The sequence below is a fragment of the Pleurodeles waltl genome, chromosome 6, assembly GCF_031143425.1.
Source record: "Pleurodeles waltl isolate 20211129_DDA chromosome 6, aPleWal1.hap1.20221129, whole genome shotgun sequence".
NCBI classification, from domain to species: domain Eukaryota; kingdom Metazoa; phylum Chordata; class Amphibia; order Caudata; family Salamandridae; genus Pleurodeles; species Pleurodeles waltl.
Window position 1 is genome coordinate 750493131 of NC_090445.1, and position 25600 is coordinate 750518730.

The window sequence follows — 25600 nt, forward strand, 5'->3', positions numbered from 1 at the left end:
CAGGTGAGGGCATAGCTGCATGAGCAATATGTCCCTACAGTGTTTATGTCCATTCTTAGACATTGTATGTACAGTGTGGCCATATTAAGTATACGTTCTGGGAGTATGTCACAACGAACCCACAGATCCATAATGGCTACACTGAATACTGGGAAGTTTGGTATTAAACTTCTCAGAATAATAAACCCACAGTGATGCCAGTGCTGGATGTATTACAAAATGCACACAGAGGGCATCTTAGAGATGCCCCCTGTATTTTACCCAATCCTTCAGTGCAGGATTGACTGATCTGTGCCAGCCTGCCACTGAGGGATGAGTTTCTGACCTCCTGGGGTGAGAGCCTTTGTGCTCTCTGAGGCCAGAAACAAAGCCTGCACTGGGTGGAGGTGCTTCTCCCCTTCCCACTGCAGGAACTCTAACACCTAGCAGTGAGCCTCAAAGGCTCATGCTTTGTGTTACAATGCACCAGGGCACTCAAGCTAGTGGAGATGCCCGCCGCCCTGGACACAGCCCCTACTGTTGGTGGCAAGACCGGAGGAGATAATGAGAAAAACAAGGAGGAGTCACCCTCCAGCCAGGACAGCCCCTAAGGTGTCCTGAGCTGAGGTGACCCCTTCCTTGGAAGATCCTCCATCTCGCTTTGGAGGATTTCCCCCAATAGGATTAGGGATGTGCACCCCTCCCCAAAAGGGAGGAAGCACAAGAAGGGCATAGCCACCCTCAGGGACAGTAGCCATTGGCTACTGCCCTCCAGCCCTAAATACACCACTAAATTGAGTATTTAGGGGTGGCCCTGAACCCCGGAAAATAGATTCCTGACAACCTAACAAGAAGGAGGAGTGCTGACCTGAAAACCCCGCAGAGAAGGAGACAACTGCTTTGGCCCCAGCCCTACCGGGCTGTCTCCAGATTCAAAGAACCTGCAACAGCGACGCATCCTGCCAGCCCAGTGACCTCTGCCGACTCAGAGGAATGCCCTGTAATTCCAAAGGACCAAGAAACTCCCGTGGACAGCCGCTCTGTGCAAGACAACCAAGAAGAAACCATCTTTAAGGGGACTCCCAACTCACTACTGAAGCGCAAGTCCCCAACCCGTGTCCAGAGAAACCAACACTGCAGCGAGAACCCCCAGACGACTCCCACAGCGTGTCCACCCTGAGATGACCTCCCTGCAACGCCTGCAGAAAGAATCAAGAGGATCCCCTTACCTGAGACTGCCCGGTAACAAAGAACCTGATGCCTGGAAGAAGCACTGCAACCGCAGCCCCAAGACGAACCAACTACTGGTGCAGGAATGACCAGAAAGTGGCCCTCATCATTGTCCTGTCAGTGGCTGGCCTGATAAGCCCACGATGTGCCCTGCCTGCATCACCAGAGTGACCCTCGGGTCCCTCCATTGAAACCAATACAAAACCAGACGCCTACTTTGCACACAGCACCCGACTGCCCCTGTGCAGCTGAAGGTTTATTTTGTGTGACTGTTTGGGACCCTCACCCCCAGTGCTCTACAAAACCCCCCTCGTCTGCTACCCGAGGACGCAGGTACTTACCTGCTAGCAGACTGGAACCGGAGCACCCCTGTTCTCCATAGGCACCTATGTCATTTGGGCCCCTCTTTGACCTCTGCACCTGACCGGCCCTGTGTTGCTGGAGCTGGGTGTTTGGGGATGTCTTGAACCCCCAGGAGGGCTGCCTCTGCCCCAGAGACTGAACTTGTAAGTGCTTTACTTACCTACTAAACTAACTTGTACTTACCTCCCCCAGGAACTGCTTATTTTTGCAGTGCCCACTTTTAAAATAGCTTATTGCCATTTTTGACAAAACTGTGTACATTACTGTTTTAATTCAAAGTTCCAGATTTACCTATGCCAAGTACCTTACAATGTATGTATTTACTTTTATTCTGAATCTTGTGGTTCTAAAATAAATTAAGAAAATAATATTTTTCTATATAAAACCAATTGGCCTGGAGTTAAGTCTTCGAATGTGTGTTCTCATTTATTGTCTGTGTGTGTACAACAAAGGCTTAACACTACCGTCTGATAAGCCTACTGCTCGACCCCACTACCACAAAATAGAGCATTAGTATTAACTAATTTTGCCACTATCAACCTCTAAAGGGAACCCTTAGACTCGGTGCACACTATCTCTCACTTTGAGATTGTATATACAGAGCCAACTTCCTACACAAAGCTTGAGTTCTGCTTCTCTTAATTATATACACAAATATGAACTAGGTTTCTACCTGATGCCAAGCCTACACACCCTGAAAAAATTATCTAGTTATTATTGTGAGAAAGTAGCCTCTTTCTAGCATGGTTACCCACACTTTTGGCCTGTTTGTGAGTGTGTCAGTGTGTTTTACTATACTGGGATCCTGCTAGCCAAGACCCCAGTGCTCATAGATATAAAACCTATATGTCAGGGTGTTTTGCCTGTCTCACTGGGATCCTGCTAGCCAGGACCCCAGTGCTCATAGTTTGTGGCCTAATTATGTGTTGTCAGTAGTGCTTGACTCTGTCGCTGAGGCTCTGCTAGCCAGAACCTCAGTGCTTCTGCTCGCTCTGCTTTTAAATTTGTCACTCTAGGCCAGTGACTTCATTAACCAATTTCAACTGGCACACTGGACCCCCACCCCCCTTATAAGTCCCTAGCATATGGTACCTAGGTACCCAGGGCATTGGGGTTCCAGGAAATCCTTATGGGCTGCAGCATTTCTTTTGCCACCCAGAAGGAGCTCAGACAAACCCTCCCACAGGCCTGCGATTGCAGCCTGCATGAAATACTGCACACACTATTTCACAGCTATTTTCACTGCACTTAAGCAACTTATAAGTCAACTATATGTCTAACCTTCACTTGCTGAAGGTTAGGTGCACAGTTACTAAGTGTGAGGGCACCGTTGTACTAGCAAAGGTGCCCCCACATAGTTCAGGGCCATTTTCCGGGACTTTGTGAGTGCGGGGACGCCATTACACGCGTGCACTACATACAGGTCAATACCTATATGTAGCTTCACAAAGGTAACTCTGAATATGGCCATGTAAGGTGTCTAAGATCATGAAATTGTCCCCCCCCCCCCCCATTCCAAATCTGGTATTCGGGAGCCAATCCCATGCATCCTGGGGGCTCCACTATGGGCCCCCCCCAAGTAGTGCCAAATCAGCTCTCTGAGCTGCTACCACCTCACAGACAGGGTTCTTCCCTCTGGGATCTGAGCAGCTCAGTCCCAGGAAGGCAGAACAAAGCATTTCCTCTGAGAGCAGGGTGTTACACCCTCTTCCTTTGGAAATAGGTGTTACAGGCTGGGGAGGGGTAGCCTCCCCCAGCCTCTGGAAATGCTGTGAAGGGCACAGATGGTGCCCTCCTGCCATAAACCAGTCTACGCTGGTTCAGGGACCCCTTTTCCCCTGCTATGGCGCGAAACTGGACAAAGGAAAGGGGAGTGACCACTCCCCTGTCCATCACCAACCCAGGGGTGGTGCCCAGAGCTCCTCCAGTGTGTCCCAGACTTCAGCCATCTTGCTTTGCAAGGTGTGGGGCCACTCTGGAGGGTTCTGAGTGGCCAGTGATAGCAGGTGATGTCAGAAACCCCTCCTGATAGGTCCTTACCTGATACGGTAACCAATCCTACTCTCCGGGGCTCTCCTGTGGGTTCTCTTCAGATTCTGCTTGCAATTTTTCTTCAGGAATCCTCTGCAACAACTTCAGCTTCCTCGGACCTCGGATCAACCGCAGCCTGCTTCAAGGAACGCTGCAACTGCAACAAAGTATCCACAACAGATACCTTTCTTCAGCAACCTCAGCTCCAAATCAGTAACTGCAACAGTTTCCACGGTGTACACGCTCTGAAGTCTCCCTGTCTTCATCCTGCACCAAAAGGACCAAAGAAATCTCCAGTGGGGTGACAGAGTCACTCCTCTGCTCCAGCAGGCACCTTCCAAGAGGACGGCTGGTACCCTTGGACTCCTCTCACAGCGACGAGCGTGCTCCTAAGGACACCGAGGGTGGACCCCATTGACACAGACTGTCCTGAGGTCCTGCTGATGCAATTTGGAGGAGGTAAGACCTTGCCTTCCCAGAGAGTGATGGTGCCCCTGTGTACTGCATCTTCTCCTCCTGAGGCCTCTGTGCACTATTTGCACAATTCTTTCGTGCACAGCCTGGCCCAGGTCCCCAGCACTCACATCCTGCGACGCTTAACTCGCTGAGTTGTTCTCTGGCGGCGTGGGACCTTCCTTTGTTGTGCTTTATCAACCGTGTTTTGCACCTCCTTTGTCCCCGTGTCCTGGGACCTCTGGAGGTGCTGCCTGGCATCCTGAGGGCTCTCTAAAGTGCTGAGAGACCCCTCTTCTCCTCACACGGAGTTGAGGCCCCCAGGTCCCTCCTGGGTCCATACAGCGCCATTTTGACGAAAAATGCACCTTTGTCGTAACCAAGGCTTATTGGTGACTTCCAATACGAAATCATGGGACATACTTTGCATCATGTAGGAACCCGCTGGCATCTTCCTAGGGTGCATTTCTGCAGTCTTCGACTAACTATGGACTCTTCTTTTGCACCATCTTCTAGGTTGGCAGGGGCTTATGTCCTTTCTGGAACTTCTTTCGACTTCTGGACTTGGTCCCCTTCCTTCGCAGGTCTTCAGGTCCAGGAATCCAGCAGTTGTTCTTTGCAGACTTGATTGGCTGCTGCAGAATCCCAATCACGAGGTGTAGTGTGTCCTAAGGAAACTTGCAGTACTTTACTCCTGCTTTTCTGGGCTCTGGGGTGAGGTAATTTACTTACCTTTACTGTATTCCTACTCTCCCAGCCATTCTGCACACACTACACTTGTCTAGGGGAGAATTAGTGATTTGCATTCCACTTTTTTAGTATATGGTTTGTGTTGCCCCTAGACCTATTTTCTCCCATTGTAATCTATAGCATTTCCCATTGCTTGCATTGTTCTATGACTATCTACTTACTTGTCTAATTTTGGTGTCTAGTGTATATATTGTGTATACTACTTACCTCCAGAAGGAGTATTGTCTCTAAGATATTTTTGGTACTGTCTCACCTAAATAAATACCTTTATTTTTGGTAACACTGAGCATTGTCTTTACTTGTGTATACGTACTGTGTAACCATAAGTGGTATTGCAGGAGCTTTGCATGTATCCTAGTTCAGCCTAAGCTGCTCTGCTATAGCTACCTCTATCAGCCTAAGCTTCCAGAACACTACTACATTTCACTAATAAGGGATAACTGGACCTGGTACCCAATGTACCCACTACAAAGCAGGCCAGCCTCCTACAATTATCAACATTAACATGAACTGTATTAGCAACACAGTGTTGGTCTGGACAATGAAGAAGGCATTTTAGCTAATCCACAGTCCCTATCAACATTCATCAACAAACCTGGATCAAACTAGATGTATAGCAGGAAACTATTATTTCTCTCAAAGAGCTCATTAGTCAAAATATATTGAACAGAAGAGGAGCCAGCAGAAACTCCTGGTTAATACAATTATTTACAAATTGTAAAATTCTGCTGGCTCACTCAGCAGAGCATTGTCTTCCTGAATAACTTAGCAATATTGGGAAAAATGGCAGGAGGCTTGGCATTATTTTCAAAGAGTATCAATTTAAGCGAATGTATCCACCTACCTTAACTAAGATAGCAGAGACAGCAGGGGTTAACTTAAATAGGAAAAATATACATTACTGTCAAAATGCATCCGCAGCTTAACAGACCAAATATTTTTGAGACTTACATTTTTCAGAAACATCATTTTTATCATCAAAATTAATTTTATGAGCTACTTCTTCAGTTGGTAATTCATCAACTTTGGAAGCACTCAGTAGTTCCATGGCTAATGTATTGTGCTGTTTCTTGTTAGGTGGCATGTAACTTCCATTGTCTGATCCTTTCCGGGAACGTGTGTCCGAATTACTACTTAGTTCTCTTTGTTCTGGCATCTGTCCCGCAGGAGGCATATTTGCTTCAGTGCCTTTCCCAGTTTGCTCGCTCGTTGGTATTATGTGATATTTGTCTTGTCCCCTACCAGGCATTTTGTCAAATTGAACTCCTTGTTGACTCATTTGTGTTGAGTCAAAATGACTGTGCAGATCTGCCTTTGTCAATTGATCAATGTTATTTAATTGTTCTATAAGACTTGGCATATCACATTTATCACTTAGTACAGTTTGTTGGGTCTTCTCATATACAACAGTTGATTCTCTCATTCGCAATCCACCTGCTTTGTTAGTATTTTTTAATGCCAAATGTTGACTAACAAGAACGTGGCTAATGATTTGTGGAGGATCTTGACTGCAGTCTATGAGTTCAACTCCGACACCGTCTTCAGTGATACAAAGAGGAAGGGCCTGAAGCTTGATCCCAGACACACACATTTGCAGCTTCGCAGTGGCTTCTGAAGTCCAATGTTTATTGACTGGTTTAATATCTAGGATAAAATAAATACAACTTCAAACATACATATTGCTAAAAGTAAAATACATACATTAAGGTTAATCACTCATTTGTCTAGTACCAGTAAAAACAATAAATAGTTACATATAAATCCATAAGTAGTCAACCTTTAACCAATAGCAGAAAGTACTTTTGAAATCAGAACATTTGTGACACAGGTTAACAATCACTTGTGCATCCTACCTATAAACTAAAGAACAGGAGACCAAATGACTCAGTCATAAGAATTAATAGGATTCGGTCGATATTGACAAAGGAATAAGGGAATCCCCTTCTACATGCATAGCTATTTGATAGACAAAGGTAAAGAATTCTACCTTTTCTAGTCCTTTTACAAATATAATTGCAGTTTAAAGCATATTTCTCAGCGATTAGTCACAAAATATTAAAAAGTCTGGAATGTGGTCCTACGTAAATGTTGCACTATGAGAATAGCTGTGGCAGCTAAACAATTCACCAGCTATTTAAAATGTATTGACCAATGTAGATGAGAATTTGATACATTTTGAAGAGACTTATTATTGCCAGACTTGGTGTTATGAGTCTCTGCTCCTAAATAGATATTTAATAGATTGTGCAAGCAAATGGCAAATCCGTTATCAGCAACTAAATGCTTAAGGCTACATGTTACAGCAAATCAAAATCTTCCTTTTAGCCCAACAACAAACAATTTTTAAACAGACTAGAAGGATACATTTTTCACTTAATGAAGTAAGAATATTCACTACATTATCTCACATTTTTGGTATCTTTTAGTTTCATGTTCCGATATTTATTAGGATTGGGGTTCAACTGAATAGTGTTGATACTATTTTGTATTGCCAAGCCAAATAAGGACTACAACAAACCTCAGGATAAGGCTATGCTTGTAATGTGGGAGTGCAAGGAATGATTCTATCAAGAGCATGGCTGACTAGCCAGACATTGTTAGTTTTTAAAGAGAATCAATAATGCTACATAACTGACAACATATTGCGTCAATGCAGGACAGAAAAAGGTAATTGATCATTTCTATCTACATGGTGTTATATATAGAGAAAAACACATTCTACCTTATTAGAGGCTGTGAGACTCTAGGGGGAGGAACGTAGCCTAGACCTGAGAATATGCATGCTTTTGACACAACTGGTGACTAAGAACTGTTACTAACAGGGGGATGGCATCTGTGATTATGGTGGTCTCAACAACTGGATCTGACGATTAGTCTCTTGCGAACAATGTGATCTGCATTACAGGCTAGGTTTTGTTTTATATGCCATGACCTTTTAAGACTTGGTTGGATGAGTACCCCGGATGAGGGAAAAGGGCGTTTGCTCAATTAAGTGAGTAAAGTAAATGAAATAGATGACTATACATTTTTTTAAATTTGTAATTTAGAGAACAAGTTAATTACTTTGTGTAGCACTTTTTCCAGTCAATACACTATCTACCATGGATTCCTTACCTTAGAAAAATCCCCAGGCATTAGGCTGGATTCAGAAGCTTGACCCTAAACTGATGTCATTTCCACCCCAGAAAGAGATAGAATGGAACCAATTTAAGTGATAGCCTTGAGCGCTAACATCAGTTTCTTTCTGACCCTGTTTGCCCTTGCAGAGGTGGAGGTTACAAAATCGAACAGAAGTACCAGTTTGCAGATCTCTAGTTTGCTATTGTTTCAGATATTCTAAAAAACAGTTAATTCCTTAGAATGGGGAGGTTGGAGAGCAGTGGCAAATCTACAGTTACAGTATCCACCAGAAAGAGCATTACTGAAGGTAAGTAACTTGTTATTTTAATGGATATTCCTAACCCCTAGATTCCTCACCTTTAGAATGGACATCAAAGCACTACCTACCCATTAAGGCAGAGTGTAGGAAGTTGTCTCTGTGTATACTACCTCAAAGTGAGAGATAGTGTGCACAGAGTCCAAGTGTTCCCCTTTAGAGGTAAGATAGTGGCAAAATTAGATAATTCAAATGCTCTATTTTGTGGTAGTGTGGTCGAGCAGTAGGCTTATCAGAGGGTAGTGTTAAGCATTTGTTGTACACACAGAGGCAATACATGAGGAACACACACTCAAAAGACAACTTCAGGCCAATAGTTTTTATACAGAAAAATATATTTTCTTAATTTATTTTAGAACCACAAGATTCAAGATTTGAAGTAAATACATAAAATGCAAGGTACTCCACACAGGTAAGTAAGGAACTTTGAATTAGACCACTAGCATACACAGTTTTAATTAAAATGGCAATAAGCTACTTTAAAAGTGGACACAGTGCAAAAATCAACTGTTCCTGGGGGTGGTAAGTATTGGTTAGTTTTTCAGGTAAGTAAGGCACCTACAAGTTCAAGCACCTGGGCATAGGCAGCCCACCGTTGGGGGTTCAAGGCAACCCCAAAGTTACTGCACCAGTAACACAGGGCCGGTCAGGTGCATAGGTCAAAGGAGGGCCCAAAACACATAGGTGCCTATGAAGAACAGGGGGGCTCCAGTTCCAGCCTGCCAACAGGTAAGTACCTGCGTCTTCGGAGGGCAGACCAGGGGGGTTTTGTAGAGCACTGGGGGGTGGACACAAGTAGGCACACAAAGCACACCCTCTGCGGCACAGGGGCGGCCAGGTACTGCGTGCAAAGCAGGCATCGAGTTGGTATTAGGAATCAATGGAGGGACCCGGGGGTCACTCTAGCGGTGCAGGCAGGGCACAGGGGGGCTTCTCAGGCCAGCCACCGACTGGGATAGGCAGAGGGTCATCTGATGGTCACTCCTGCACTGAAGTTAGGTTCCTTCTGGTCCTGGGGGCTGCGGGTGCAGTGCTGGGTCCAGGCGTCGGGTTCCTTGTTTCAGGCAGTTGCGGTCAGTGGGAGCCCCTGGATTCTCCCTGCATGCGTTGCTGTGGGGGTTCAGGGGGGTTGTCTCAGGCTACTCACGAGGTCGCAGTCGCCTGGGAGTCCTCCCTTTAGTGTTGGTTCTCTGGAGCTCGAGCCGGGGGTGTCGGGTGCAGAGGGTGAAGTCTCACGCTTCCGGCAGGAAGAGTGAGTTCTTTAAAAGTTGCAAGAAAGTTGCAAAGTTGTTGCTGTTTTTGAACAATGAAGCTGTTCTCGGGAGTTTCTTGGTCCTTCGGGTTCAGGGCAGTCCCCTGATGCTTCAGAGGTCGCTGGTCTCTGTCAGATGCGTCGCTGTGCAGGTTCTTTGAGCCTGTAGACAGGCCGATAGGGCTGGGGCCAAATCAGTTGTCGTCTCCGTTGTCTCTGCAGGGCTTTTAGGTCAACAGTCCTTCTTTGTGTAGGTTGCAGGAATCTGATTTCCTGGGTTCTGGGGTACCCCTAAATACTAGATTTGGGAGTGTGTTTAGGTCAGGAGGGCAGCTACACCCTCTTTGTGCCTCCTCTGGGATGGGGGCACATCCCTAATCCTATTGGGGGAATCCTTCAATCTCAAGATGGAGGATTTCTAAATACAAGGGTCACCTCAGGACACCTTAGGGGCTGTCCTGGCTGGTGGGTGACTCGTCCTTGTTTTTCTCATTATCTCCTCCAGCCTTGCCGCCAAAAGTGGGGGCAGTGGCCGGAGGGGCAGGCATCTCCACTAGCTGGGATGCCCTGGGGTGCTGTAACAAAAGGCATGAGCCTTTGAGGCTTACCGCCAGGTGTTACAGTTCCTGCAGGGGGAGGTGAGAAGCACCTCCACCCAGTACAGGCTTTGTTCCTGGCCTCAGAGTGACAAAGGCACTCTCCCCATGTGGTCAGAAGCTCATCTGGTTGTGGCAGGCTGGCAGAAACTGGTCAGCCTAGCACTAGGAGTCGGTCTGGTATTCAGGGGGCATCTCTAAGATGCCTTCTGGGTGCATTTTACAATAAATCCCACACTGGCATCAGTGTGCATTTAGTGTGCCGAGAAGTTTGATACCAAACTTCCCAGATTTCAGTGTAGCCATTATTAAACTGTGGACTTTATATTTGACAAACTCCCAGACCATATACTCTTTATGGCTACCCTGCACTTACAATGTCCAAGGTTTTGCTTAGACACTGTAGGGGCATAGTGCTCATGCACATATGCCCTCACCTGTGGTATAGTGCGCCCTGCCTTAGGGCTGTAAGGACTTCTAGGGGGTGACTTACGTATACCAACAGCAGTGTGAGGTGGGCATGGCACTCTGAGGAGAGCGCCATGTCAACTTAGTCATTTTCTCCCCACCAGCACACACAAGTTGTGAAGGCAGTGTGCATGTGCTGGCTGAGGGGTCCCCAGGGTGGCATAAGACATGCTGCATCCCTTAGAGACCTTCCCTGGCATCAGGGCCCTTGGTACCAGGGGTACCATTTACAAGGAACTTATCTGAGTGCCAGGACTGTGTCAATTGTGGGAACAAAGGTACAGTTTAGGGTAAGAACACTGGTGCTGGGGCCTGGTTAGCAGAGTCCCAGCACACTTCCAATCATAACTGGCATCAACAAAAGGCAAAAAGTCAGGGGGTAACCATGCCAAGGAGGCATTCCTTACACAGAGGGTCTGTGGTACTGGCTTATACAAGCCAATTACTTCGCCAAACACAGAGCTGTGGATTACACGTCTTTATTCTTCTGCATGTACCTGTAAACTTCAACGTTCTAAAGAACAAGTTGCTTACCTTAGAATTCCCCCCAGGCGTCAGACAGAATAAGGAGATTTTTCTTCAAGCAGTACCCTTGCACGCAGTCAATTCTGCATCTGTCGGTCACCTCTGGTCACCGTGATGACGCTGCAGTTTCCAAGCCAGGAGCGTGGAGCAAGGAAAAACACCGAGACTGGTGCACCAGTACTAGGGCCCTGAAAGGGAAGTCCCTGTACCTAGAAATCAGTTAGCAGAGCAGGGAGAATGGGTTGATCTGTAAGGAATCTGCAACTAGAATATGTCACTACCAGATTATTAATTACTGAAGGTAAGTACCTTGTCCATCTGATAGAGACTTCTATTGCAGATTTCTTACCTTAGAATAGATCCCCAAGCAATACCGCACCCCGAGGTGGGTCTTGCGAACCAAGATTATACTAAGAAGTCTTGCAGGACCGAATGGCCAAAGTAACCGTCCCTGCAGACCTGACTGTCCAAGCAGTAGTATTTGGTGAATGTGTGCAGGGATGCCCACGTTGCTGCCTGGCAGATATCCAGGACTGGAACTCGGTGTGCTAACACAGTGGTTGAGGCAGTTGCTCTGATAGAGCACGCAAACCACCAAGGAGTTACTTCTTAGCCAAAGCATAGCACATTTTGATGCAGAGAACAACCCATCCAGAGATGACCCGTTTCTGCACCACTCATCCTTTCTTCACACCCACACAACGAAAAAAAGAGTTGACTGCCCACCTGGAAGTCCTTGGTATGCTTAAGGTAGAACGCCAACGCTATTACTGGATCCAGACGGTGCAGTCTCTCCTCTTCACAAGAAGAATGTGACGGTGCGTAAAAAGTAGGCAAGTTGATGGATTTGCCTACATGAAGTGGCGTGACCACTTTAGGGAGTAAAGAGGCCCTAGTTTTAGAAAAGTTTTTTGGCATGTTACCCCCAATTTCTGCCTGATGTCAGTGTGCTGACTGTGTTGACTGGAATCCTGCTAGGACCCCAGGGGTTATGCTCTCTCTCCTCTAAATTTTGTCACTGTGTACTGGTAATCCAGTATTTCACCCACAATTGGCATACTGTTCACCCCTTATAAGTCCCTAGTATATGGTACCTGTGTACCCAGGGCATTGGGGTTCCAGAGGATCCCTATGGGCTGCAGCATTTCTTTTGCCACCCATAGGGAGCCCATGCAAAGGCTTCTACAGGACTGCCATTGCAGCCTGTGTGAAATGGGGCATGCACCCTTTCACAGCCATTTACACTGCACCAGGTCACTTACAAGTCACCCATATTGCAGGGCTTCCAACCCTGAAGGCTGGGTGTAGAGTACCTGTGTGTGAGGGCACCCCTGCACTAGCAGAGGTGCCCCCACGACCATTTTCCTGGACTTCGTGAGTGCGGGGACGCCATTTTACACGTGCACTGGACATAGGTCACCACTTATGTACAGCTTCACAATGGTAACACAGAATATGGCCATATTGGTACCAAACATGTTAGAAATATACTTTAAAGCTTTTGCAAGCATTGGTTATATGATTCCATGCACTCTGGGGGCTCCTTGGAGGACTCGTAGTACTACCATTACAGCCTTCTGAGCTTTTCCTGGCAGCCCCAGCTGCTGCCACTTCACAGAAAGGTTTCTATCCTCCTGTTGCTTGAGCAGCTCAAGCCCAGGAAGGCAGAACAAAGGATTTCCTTTGGGAGAGGGATGGTACACCCTCTCCCCTTGGAAATAGGTGTTACAGGCATGGGAGGGGTAGCCTCCCAGGGCCTCTGGAAATGCTTTGAAGGGCACAGATGGTGCTCTCTTTGCATAATCCAGTCTACACCGGTTCAGGGACCTCCAGTTCGTGCTCTGGCGCGAAACTGAACAAAGGAAAGGGGAGTGACCAGAGCTCCTCCAGAGGGTCCCTGGGTTTTGCCATCTTGGATTCCTAGGTGTCAGGGAACTCTGGGAGCATCTGAGTGGCCAGTGCCAGCAGGTGAGGTCAGAACCCTCTCCTGATAGGTGCTTACCTGTGTAGCTGACCAATCCCCCTTTCAGGGCTATTTAGGGACTCGCTCTTGGGTGGTTCTTCATATTTGGATTGCAAGACTTCCATCAGGAATCCTCTGCATCCTTTATTCCACCTTCTTACAGAAGAGACTGCATCTGGACCCTTCAGGAACTCTGCAACAAAGAAGCAAAGACGACTTCTGCAACATTGTATCTTCAGCTCCTGCCAGCAACTGCAACTGTTTCCCGGTTCTGCATCCTCAGAGGACAGCTAGTCTTCAGCCTGCACCAGAAGAACAAAGGAATCTCCCTTGAAGGGAAGGAGTCATGTCGTTGTTTCAACAGGCACCCCTCTCCTAAGGGAGTATAGTCTCCATGGTGTTTTTGGCATTCGTGTCACCAAAACAAAGTACCTTTATTTTTGTAACAATGAGTATTTTCTTTCATGTTTGTGAGTACTGTGTGACTACAGTTGTATTGCATGAGCTTTGCGTGTCTCCTAGTTAGGCCATGGCTGCTCATCCATACTACCCCTAAAGAGCCTGGCTTCTAGACTCTGTCTACATTACACTAATAAGGAATAACTGGACCTGGTATAAGGTGTAAGTATCTTAGGAGCCCACTACAAACCAGGCCAGCCTCCTACATTGGTGGTGCAGTGGTGGGATAAGGACTTGCAATTGCCTTAGCACTCTGTCACCAGTGCTTTCCACAGGAAAGAATACTCTGTACCTAGAGCTATACACATATACCTGGTTACAGGGGTCTCGTCTCTTACTTTCCTTTCCAAGAGACTAGAAGTTAGGTAGCTTAGTTTCTTCCTCACACTACAGTAACACTATAGCATGTCTACTGCTGGACCTCGCTCTGAGGTCATGGGTACACCCTATGAGGGCATTGACCTTCAAAAAACTGAAGGTGCTTTGCTCAGAGAGAAGCCTAGATGTAGGGAAGAATCAAACATTTTTTCTGACCCTCCTTATTCAGGATGACCAGGAACATACTGGTAGCCAGGATGAGGAGAAGGAGGACGATTCTACACCCTTGGAGTCAGGGTTTCATCCTGTAGATTCAGGGAAGGGCTCTCCCAAAGATCTTCCCCCTAGCAAACCTACTAGAGTAGCTGGCAGTCGGAGGGGTAGTCACTCAGATAGAGCTCACTTCACACCTAGAGGTCAGGTCACTAGAGTTAGCAAAGTTAGGGAAAGATCTACCTCTGCCCATTCCCATATTACGTCAGTTTCTGAGGGATCCCATGATTCAACTCCAGGTGATGACTCCATAGATAGGGAGCTCAGGAAACAGACTGGAGGAGGCCAGACTGAGGCTGCAGCAGCAACAGCTAGCCCTAGATAAGGAGGCAGTGGCTGTGGAAAGGGAAAGGCAGGGGCTGGGGTTAGTTCCCAGTGGTGGCAGCAGCAGTTTCAGACTCTAGAAACCTGCATAAAATGTTCCCCCATACAAGGTGGGGGATGATATTTAACAAGTGGCTTGCTGCACTTGAGGGCCTGCAAAGTTCAGAGGGTCCCTCAAAGGCAGTGAGCTGCTATTCTGTGGTTGTCCTTTTCTGACAAGGGGCGGGATAGACTTCTCACTGTCAAAGAAGAAGATTCAGACAACTGTGCTATTCTTTAAACCTCACTCTTGGATGGATTTGGCTTAACCACTGAACAATACAGAATTAAGTTCAGAGAAACCAAAAAAGAGTCTTTAAAAGATTGGATAGACTTTGTGGACTGTTCTTTGAAGGCTTTGGAAGGTTGGTTACATGGCAGCAAAGTGTCTGATTATGAGGGCTTATATAATCTAATTTTGAGTGAGCATATTTTGATTAACTGTGTGTCTGATTTGTTACCCCAATACTTGGTAGACTCAGATCTGACCGCTCCCCAAGAATTGGGAAAGAAGGCAGACAAATGGGTCTGAACAAGGGTGAGCAGGAAAGCTCATACAGGGGATGGTATGTCACATGATGAAGGTGGGACAAAGATGAAAACAAGGAGTCTTCATCCGGCCGACAAAATCCTCTGTGGGTGGGTCTAAATCCTCTTCTAACCATCAGAATAAAAAGCTTGGTGGTATATGTGTAAATACAAAGGCCATTGGGCAAGTGACTGTACTCGTCCAAAGAAAAACACCAAAGCTCCCACCACCACAACCCTCAATGCTTCGACTAGTGCCCCTAGTAATAGCAGTGGTGGTGGGAAGAACACCACTACAAATAGCCAGTCTAAAGGTGTAGCAGGGCTCAATCTGGGTAATGTAGGGGGGGGGGGGTATTTACAGGTCCAAAGAAAGTTGAGGTATCCAAGGACCTGTAGAGTGTCTACCAGGCAATGACTCAGAGACTTCAGCTTGGGCTGAGGTGGAGTTGGAGGCTCAGGCAATGCTGGGCATATCTTTGCATTGACAAGGGCTCAGGCCAAGAAGCACAGAGGACAGGGAAACTTGGATCCTGGAACAATGGACCAAGAGCTTCCCAAAAGCAGGGGTAGAAATGGTAAAATGTTATCCACTATTCCTCTCTCCACTGACAATTCCTCTTTTGAGGAGGAGTCTACTCCCTGTGCAGGACCTACACCAGAGGAGGTTCAGGCTCACACAGCTGAACTCTTGGGTGCAGGGGGCCTGACAGGGAGGAGCTAAGTGTGGCTCAGTAGACCTGTGACACACTTGAGGGTTTAAGACAACAAGCTGTCAAACAAGGAGGCACAGAAAATAATTTCCTATACACAGAGGAAAGGGTCCCAAAACCTGGTGCCACCACGACAATGGTCATTCCCTTGCAGTATAGGGAGTTTATTTTAACCTTGGCACGTGACATTCCCCTTGCTGGACATCTGGGGCAAAGCAAGATGTGGGACAGACTGGTCCCTCACTTTCACTGCCGTCACATGTCAGAGGACACAAAAGAGTTTTGTCACTCGTGTCACTTGTCAAGCCAGTGGTAAGACTGGTGTCACCCCAAATGTCCCCTTGATCCCACTGCCAGTGGCTAGGATGCCCTTTGAAAGGGTAGGGGTTGACATTATTGGCCCCCCTGACCCTCCTACTGCTTCTGGCAATAGGTTTATTTTGATGGTAGTGGACCATGCCACTAGATATCCAGAAGCAATACCTCTGAGGGCCACTACAGCTCCTGCAGTGGCAAAGGCCCTCCTGGGAATATCTTCCAGGGTGGGCTTCTCGAAATAGGTGGTGTCAGACAGAGATAGCAACTTCATGTCTGCTTACCTAAAAGCAATGTGAAAAGAGTATGGGTAACCTACAAGCTGACCACACCTTATCCCCAGACAAATGGGTTGGTTGAGAAGTTTAATATAACTCTCAAAGGTATGATTATGGGACTATCTGAAAAGCTCAGAAGGATATGGGATGTCCTGTTACCATGCCTCCTTTTTGCCTACAGGGAGGTACCCCAGAAGGGAGTGGGCTACAGCCCATTTGAATTCCTTTTTAGTCACCTTGTTAAATTTTGCATCCAGCCTTCACGGTTGGAAGGAGTGACATACAGGTGACTTATAAGTGACCTGGTGCAGTGAAAATGGCAGTAAAAGGATGCATGCACCATTTCACACAGGCTGCAATGGCAGTCCTGCAGAAGCCTTTGTATGGGCTCCCTATGGGTGGCAAAATATATGCTACAGCCCATAGGGATCCCCTGGAGCCCCAATGCCCTGGGTACCTAAGTGCCATATACTAGGGGCTAATAAGGGGTGACCAGTATGCCAATTTGGGATGAAATACTGGGTTACCAGTATGCTGTGACAAAATTGAGAGAGAGCATAAGCACAGGGGTCCTGGCTAGCAGGATCCCAGTGACATAGTCAAAAAGACACCACTTTCCTACAACCAGCAGGATGCAGGAGGTCATGAGGCGCAGCAGCCTCAGAGAGACTCTCACTGAAACCCAGGACAGAGGCTGAAACATCAGTATCATCGCCTAAATATCCTGGACTCGCTTCTCAGGAGGATAGGCCCAAAATTGCACTGTGTTCAGAACAGCTCTGATGAAATGGAGCATCTAAGAAGAAGTCAGATGTGAATTTGGCATGTTTATTGTGAACCACAGCGAATGCTGGAAGTTCGCTGTAGTCTTTAGGTGGGAGATGACAGCCTGGAGTGAGCCCGTTTTCAACAGCCAGTCGTCGAGGTAGAGGAAGACTGATACCACTAGCCTGCGCAGATGTGCTGCAACCACCACTATCACTTTCAGAAACACCTGAGGGGCGCTGGTAAGGCCAAAGGGGAGCACGGTAAACTGAAAGTGCTCATGACCTACCACGAACCACAAGTAACGCTTGTGAGCTGGCAGGACAGGAATACGGAAGTAAGCATCCTGCAAGTCCAACACTACCATCCAGTCTCAACGGTCAATGGCAGATAGGATTTGAGCCACAGTGAGCATTTTGAAATTCTCCTTTCTGAGGAAGAGATTGAGGGACTGGAGGTCTAGGATATGGTGAAGGCCCTTGTCCTTTTTGGGCACCAGAAAGTAGCAGAAATAACAATCCCAACCTACTTCTGGCATAGGGACCCTCTCTATGGCTCCCTTGACCAAGAGAGCCATAACTTCCTTGCAGAGAAGTGCCAAGTGAATCACCGTCGTCCGATCGTAGGATGGTGGCATGGCCAGAGGGGTGGTCTCGAAGGGGCTGGAATAGCTCCTTTCAGTCTGCAAAATCCACCTGTCTGTCATGACAGATTCCCAGTAGGGCAGGTCTTGTCGAATTCTGCCTCCAACTGGTTCGGGATGGAGTGACAGACTAGGAAGGTTTGGAGGCTGCAGCTGGGAAGTGGTGGACTAGGCTGACCACCGGCTCCCTGATCCATGGGCACGTTGGATCCCGCATCCGCGGCCACGGAGGGGCTGGGGAGCATGAACAGTGTGGTGGCTGGAGGGAAATGGACGCAGTTGGGCCCCACTTCCATAGCCACGAAAGGGGCTAAAAGTGGACTGAGGGGTGTGAGGAGCAGCTGTGAGGCCAAGAGACTGAGCTGTAGCTCGTGACTACTTAATGTGCTCAAGCACTGAGTCCGTTTTGTCTCCAAAGAGACGGGCACCATCGAAGAGCATGTCCAAAGGAGACTGCTGGATATCCCTCAAAAAGTCAGATGTCCTCAACCAAGCATGGCACCTCAAGGCCACTGTTGACACAACCGTCCTGCCTATTGAGTCAGTCATGTCCAGCCCACAACGTATTGTGAACTTGGCTGCATCTCTCCCCTCAGCAACAGCTTGGGAGAGAACTGCCCGGGCCTCCTTCGGGACCTGTGGCAGCACGTGTGTGACCATATCCCAAAAAGTATGGGAATAGCAGCCAAAAAGGCATGTAGTGTTCACGGACCACAACACCAGACTGGAGGAAGAGAACAACTTCTTCCCAAGTTCATCCAATCTTTTTGATTACTTACCCGGGGGTGCAGATGGGAATGTGCCAGAAGAGGAAGAAGCCTCGATGACTAATTTCTCAGGCTTAGGGTGTTGAGTCAGGAATTTAGGGTCATTAGGCGCAGAGATCTGAGCACCACACCAGCCAAAACGATTTTTTATTCTCTAAACAATACATATTTTTCCATTTCCCCATCTGTAGGATTGGTCATAAAATTATTTGGGCTAACCTTAATTAATGATGCTTGAACCCTTGGGTTTTGGGGTTTAGGGTGTTTAGTTTAGAAAGAAATGGTTAATTACATTCAGTACCTATCTTTCTAGTGGATTTTCTATCTACTGTCAAATTCCCCAACTACTGAATATCTCAGGTGTCAGGCAGAATTGAAAAACTGCTCAATATCTTTAAATACTAGTAAGAAGTTGTTGGAAGTTGGCTTTGTATGTACTATCTCAAAGTAAGAAATAGCATGCACAGAGTCCAAGGGTTCCCCTTAGAGGTAAGATAGTGGCAAAAAGAGATCATTCTAATGCTCTATTTTGTGGTAGTGTGGTCGAGCAGTAGGCTTATCAGAGGGTAGTGTTAAGCATTTGTGGTACACACACAGGCAATAAATGAGGAAGACACACTCAAAGACAATTCCAGGCCAATAGGTTTTTGTATAGAAAAATATATTTTCTTAGTTTATTTTAAGAACCACAGGTTCAAGATTTACAAGTAATACTTCAAATGGAAGGTATTTCACTTAGGTACTTTAGGAACTTTGAATCAGCAAAATAGCATGTACAGTTTTCACAAAAATGGCAATAAGCTATTTTAAAACTAGACAGTGCAATTTTCAACAGTTCCTGGGAGAGGTAAGTGTTTGTTAGTTATGCAGGTAAGTAAACCACCTACAGGGTTCAAAGTTGGGTCCAAGGTAGCCTACCGTTGGGGGTTCAGGGCAACCCCAAAGTTACCACACCAGCAGCTCAGGGCAGGTCAGGTGCAGAGGTCAGAGTGGTGCCCAAAACGCATAGGCTTCAATGGAGAAGGGGGTGCCCCGGTTCCAGTCTGCCAGCAGGTAGGTACCCGCGTCTTCGGAGGGCAGACCAGGGGGGTTTTGTAGAGCACCGGGGGGGGGGACACAAGTTAGCACAAAAAGTACACCTTCAGCGGCACGGGCGGCCGGGTGCAGAGTGCAAACAGGCGTCGGGTTTGCAATGGAGTTCAATGGGAAACCCAGGGGTCTCTTCAGCGAAGCAGACAGGCAAGGAGGGGGGGCCTCCTCGGGGTAGCCACCACCTGGGCAAGGGAGAGGGTCACCTGGGGGTCGCTTCTGCACTGGAGGTCAGATCCTTCAGGTCCTGGGGGCTGCGGGTGCAGTGTCTTTACCAGGCGTTGGGTTATTAGAAGCAGGCAGTCGCGGTCAGGGGGAGTCTCTGGATTCCCTCTGCAGGTGTCGCTGGGAGGGGGGTCAACTCTGGCTACTCACAGGGTCGCAGTCGCGGGGAGTCCTCCCTGTAGTGTTGTTTCTCCGCAGTTCGAGCCGGGGGCATCGGGTGCAGAGTGCAAAGTCTCACGCTTCCGGCAGGAAACGTGTGGTCTTTAAAAGTTGCTTCTTTGTTGCAAAGATGTTTCTTCTTTGGAGCAGAGCCGCTGTCCTCTGGAGTTGTTGGTCCTTTTAGATGCAGGGTAGTCCTCTGAGGCTTCAGAGGTCGCTGGACCCTGTGGAACGCGTCGCTGTTGCAGTTTTTCTTGAAGTGGGGAGACAGGCCGGTAGGGCTGGGGCCAAAGCAGTTGGTGTCTCCGTCTTCTCTGTAGGGTTTTCATGTCAGCAGTCCACCTTTGTCTTCAGGTTGCAGGAATCTATCTTGCTAGGTTCTGGGAGCCCCTAAATACTCAATTTAGGGGTGTGTTTAGGTCTGGGGGGTTAGTAGCTAATGGCTACTAGCCCAGAGGGTGGCTACATCCTCTTTGTGCCTCCTCCCTGAGGGGAGGTGGGCACATCCCTAATCCTATTGGGGGAATCCTCCATCTGCAAGATGGAGGATTTCTAAAAGTCAGAGTCACCTCAGCTCAGGACACCTTAGGGGCTGTCCTGACTGGCCAGTGACTCCTCCTTGTTTTCCTCATTATCTCTTCCGGCCTTGCCGCCAAAAGTGGGGCCGTGGCCGGAGGGGGCAGGCATCTCCACCAACTGGAGTGCCCTGGGGTGCTGTAACAAAGAGGGTGAGCCTTTGAGGCTCACCGCCAGGTGTTACAGTTCCTGCAGGGGGAGGTGAGAAGCATCTCCACCCAGTACAGGCTTTGTTACTAGCCACAGAGTGACAAAGGGACTCTCCCCATGTGGCCAGCAGCATGTCTGGTGTGTGGCAGGCTGGTAAAACTAGTCAGCCCACACTGGAAGTCGGGTATGTTTTCAAGGAGCATCTCTAAAATGCCCTCTGGGGTGTATTTCACAATAAAATGTACACTGGCATCAGTGTGCATTTATTGTGCTGAGAAGTTTGATACCAAACTTCCCAGTTTTCTGTGTAGCCATTATGGTGCTGTGGAGTTCGTGTATGACAGACTCCCAGACCATATACTCTTACGGCTACCTTGCACTTACGATGTCTAAGGTTTTGCTTAGACACTGTAGGGGCATAGTGCTCATGCACCTATGCCCTCACCTCTGGTATAGTGCACCCTGCCTTAGGGCTGTAAGGCCTGCTAGAGGGGTGACTTATCTATGCCATAGGCAGTGGGAGGTTGGCATGGCACACTGAGGGGAGTGCCATGTCGACTTAGTCATTCTCCCCACCAGCACACACAAGCTGGCAAGCAGTGTGTCTGTGCTGAGTGAGGGGTCTCCAGGGTGGCATAAGACATGCTGCAGCCCTTAGAGACCTTCCCTGGCATCAGGGCCCTTGGTACCAGAGGTACCAGTTACAAGCGACTTACCTGGATGCCAGGGTGTGCCAATTGTGGAAACAAAGGTACAGGTTAGGGAAAGAACACTGGTGCTGGGGCCTGGTTAGCAGGCCTCAGCCCACTTTCAAATCATAACTTGGCATCAGCAAAGGCAAAAAGTCAGGGGGTAACCATGCTAAGGAGGCATTTCCTTACACAACCCCCTCCCCAAGACGAAAGAGGATGAGACTAACCTTTCCCAAGAGAGTCTTCATTTTTTAAGTGGAAGAACCTGGAAAGGCCATCTGCATTGGCATGGGCAGTTCCAGGTCTGTGTTCCACTATAAAGTCCATTCCCTGTAGGGAGATGGACCACCTCAACAGTTTTGGATTTTCACCTTTCATTTGCTTTAGCCATCTGAGAGGTCTGTGGTCAGTTTGAACTACAAAGTGAGTACCAAAGAGGTATGGTCTCAGCTTCTTCAGGGACCAAACCACAGCAAAGGCCTCCCTCTCAATGGCACTCCAACGCTGCTCCCTGGGGAGTAACCTCCTGCTAATGAAAGCAACAGGCTGGTCAAGGTCATCATCATTTGTTTGGGACAAAACTGCCCCTATCCCATGTTCAGAGGCATCAGTCTGCACAATGAACTGCTTGGAGTAATCTGGAGCTTTGAGAACTGGTGCTGTGCACATAGCTTGTTGCAGGGTGTCAAAGGCCTGTTGGCATTCTACAGTACAGTTTACCTTTTTGGGCATTTTCTTGGAAGTACGTTCTGTGATGGGTGTCACTAGAGATCCATATCCCTTCACAAACCTCCTGTAGTACCCAGTCAAGCCAAGGAATGCCCTGACTGGAGTCTGGATCTTGGGCTGGAGTGGCAGAACTTGGCCTCCACCTACAAGGTGTCTCAAGTAAACCACAGTTCCCTGCCCTATCTGACATTTGGATGCCTTGATAGAGAGGCCTGCTGTTTGCAGGGCCTTCAAAACCTTCTTCAGGTGGACCAGGTGATCCTGCCAGCTGGAGCTAAAGACAGCAATATCGTCAAGATAAGCTGCACTAAAGGACTCCAAGCCAGCATGGACTTGATTCACCAACCATTGGAAAGTGGCAGGGGCATTCTTTAAACCAAAGGGCATAACAGTGAACTGATAGTGCCCATCAGGTGTGGAGAATGCTCTCTTTTCTTTTGCTCCTGGTGCCATTTTGATTTGCCAGTACCCTGCTGTCAAGTTAAAGGTACTTAAGTATCTGGCAGCACCTAGTTTGTCAATCAATTCATCTGCCCTTGGAATGGGATGGACATCTGTCTTGGTGACAGAATTAAGTCCTATGTAGTCCACGCAAAACCTCATCTCTCTCTTTCCATCTTTGGTGTGAGGTTTGGGGACTAAGACCACTGGGCTAGCCCAGGGGCTGTCAGAGTGCTCAATGACTCCCAATTCTAGCATCTTGTGGACTTCCACCTTGATGCTTTCCTTAACTTGGTCAGACTGTCTGAAAATTTTGTTTTTGACAGGCATGCTGTCTCCTGTGTCCACATCATGGGTACACAAGTGTGTCTGACCAGGGGTTAGGGAAAAGAGCTCAGCAAACTGTTGTAGGACCTTCCTACAGTCAGATTGCTGTTGGCCAGAGAGGGTGTCTGAATAGATCACTCCATCAACTGAGCCATTCTTTAGGGTCTGTGGAGAAGAGACCAGGGAGAGGTTCACTCTCAGCTTCCTGGTCCTCATCTGTTACCATCAACAGATTCACATCTGCCCTGTCATGGAAGAGTTTGAGGCGGTTCACATGGATCACCCTTTTGGGGGTCCTGCTAGTGCCTAGGTCTACCAGGTAGGTGACCTGACTCTCTCTTTCTAGCGCTGGGTAAGGGCCACTCCATCTGTCCTGATGTGCCCTGGGAGCCACAGGCTCCAGAACCCAGACTTTCTACCCAAGCTGAAACTCCACCATAGCAGCCTTTTGGTCATACCACAACTTCTGGAGTTGTTGGCTGGCCTCAAGGTTTTTACTTGCCTTTTCCATATACTCTGCCATCCTTGAACGTAGGCCTAGTACATAGTCCACTATATCTTGTTTAGGCTCATGAAGAGGTCTCTCCCAACCTTCTTTTACAAGAGCTAGTGGTCCCCTTACAGGGTGGCCAAACAGAAGTTCAAAGGGGGAAAACCCTACTCCCTTCTGAGGCACCTCCCTGTAGGCGAAAAGCAGACATGGCAAGAGGACATACCATCTCCTTTTGAGTTTTTCAGGGAGCCCCATGATCATGCCTTTCAATGTCTTGTTAAACCTTTCTACAAGACCATTGGTTTGTGGATGGTATGGTGTGGTGAATTAGTAAGTCACCCCACACTCATTCCACATATGCTTCAGGTATCCTGACATGAAGTTGGTACCCCTGTCAGACACCACCTCCTTAGGAAATCCCACTCTGGTAAAAATACCAATGAGTGCTTTTGCTACTGCAGGGGCAGTAGTGGACCTAAGGGGAATTGCTCCAGGGTATCTAGTAGCATGATCCACTACTACTAGTATGTTTTGGTTCAGTGAGGCTGTGGGAGGTTCAAGTGGACCCACTATGTCCACACCCACTCTTTCAAAGGGGACCCCCACCACTGGAAGTGGAATGAGGGGGGCATTTGGGTGTCCACCTGTCTTACCACTGGCTTGACAGGTGGTACAGGAGACACAAAACTCCTTTACCTTCTGTGACATGTTGGGCCAATAGAAATGGTTAACTAACCTTTCCCAAGTCTTGGTTTGTCCCAAATGCTCAGCAAGTGGAATATCATCAGCTAAGGTTAGAATGAACTCCCTGTAGAGGAGTCCATCTTCCCAATAGCCTCTAGGTGTTCCAGTGATTTTCCCTTTGGACTCTTCAGCAGCTTGATGCCTAAGGCCTTCACGAGAGGGACATCTTTCTTGCCCCTTACACAACTGTTCCCTTGTGGGTCCCCCTGGGCCGAAGAGCACAACCTGATAAGGTTCTAACTCCATGGGCTCAGTTCCTTCAGAGGGCAGAACTTCTTCCTGGGAAGAGAGGTTCTCTTTCTCTTGTTGTGTTGAAGCTGGTTCCCCAGTCTTCTTTCCTTTTCTCTTGGAGGGTTGGGCCCTTTTTCCAGGCTCCAACACCACTTTTTTACCCTGAGCCTTGCACTGTGCCCTTGTCGTGACACACACCAGTTCAGGGATACCCAGCATGGCTTTTGAGTTCTACCTCAGCCAATGCCGAGGACTCCAGGTCATTTCCAAGCAAACAGTCTACAGGGATATTGGAGGAGACCACCACCTGTTTCAGGCCATTGACCCCTCCCCACTCTAAAGTTACCATAGCCATGGGATGTGCTTTAGTCTGATTGTCAGTGTTGGTGACTGGATAAGTTTGTCCAGCCAGGTATTGACCAGGGGAAACCAGTTTCTCTGTCACCATGGTGACACTGGCACTTGTATCCCTCAGGCCTTCTACACTTATCCCATTAATTAAGAGTTGCTGCCTGTATTTTTGTATATTAGGGGGCCAGGCAGCCAGTGTGGCTAAGTCCACCCCTCCCCCCTCCTCACAGACTAATGTAGCTTCAGTGTGAACCCTGATTTGCTCTGGGCACACTGTTGATCCCACTTGGAGACTGGCCATTCCAGTGTTAGCTGGAGTAGAGTTAGAAGTGGAACCTTTCTTGGGACAGGCCTTGTCTCCAGTTTGGTGTCCCTGCGGATTACAGCTACGACACCAGGCCTTTTTGGGATCAAAGTTTTTACCCTTGTACCCAAAATTGGATTGTGAAGAGGCTTTGGACCCTCCCTCCTGAGCAGGTTTTTGGGGCCCTGTAGAAGACTCTTTACTTTTTCCCTTGGATGTCTCAACACTCTTCCCCTGGGGAGTCTTTGTGCCCCCTTTCTTTTGGTCACCCCCTGTGGAAGTCTTGGTCACCCTAGTCTTGACCCAATGGTCCGCTTTCTTTCCCAATTATTGGGGAGAAATTGGTCCAAGGTCTACCAGATGCTGATGCAGTTTATCATTGAAACAATTACTTAATAGGTGTTCTTTCACAAATAAATTGTACAGCCCATCATAACCATTTACACCACTGCCATGAATCCAACCATCCAGTGTTTTAACTGAGTAGTCAACAAAATCAACCCAGGTCTGGCTCGAGGATTTTTGAGCCCCCCTGAACCTAATCCTGCACTACTCAGTTGAGAATCCAAAGCCCTCAATCAGGGTAGCCTTCATGAGGTCATAGGATTCTGCATCTTTTCC

The 25600-nt window shown here is 47.9% G+C and overlaps 1 protein-coding gene across 2 annotated transcripts in view; it reads right to left on the reverse strand.

The window, feature by feature from the left end:
• Positions 1-25600, reverse strand: part of TDRD1 (tudor domain containing 1) — a 1656135-nt gene that overhangs the window by 320420 nt on the left and 1310115 nt on the right. For both annotated transcript variants that reach the window (XM_069239312.1, XM_069239311.1), the window contains one exon: positions 5758-6450. In XM_069239312.1, coding sequence (XP_069095413.1) covers positions 5758-6450 — 693 coding nt within the window. The remainder of the gene's footprint in view (positions 1-5757; positions 6451-25600) is intronic.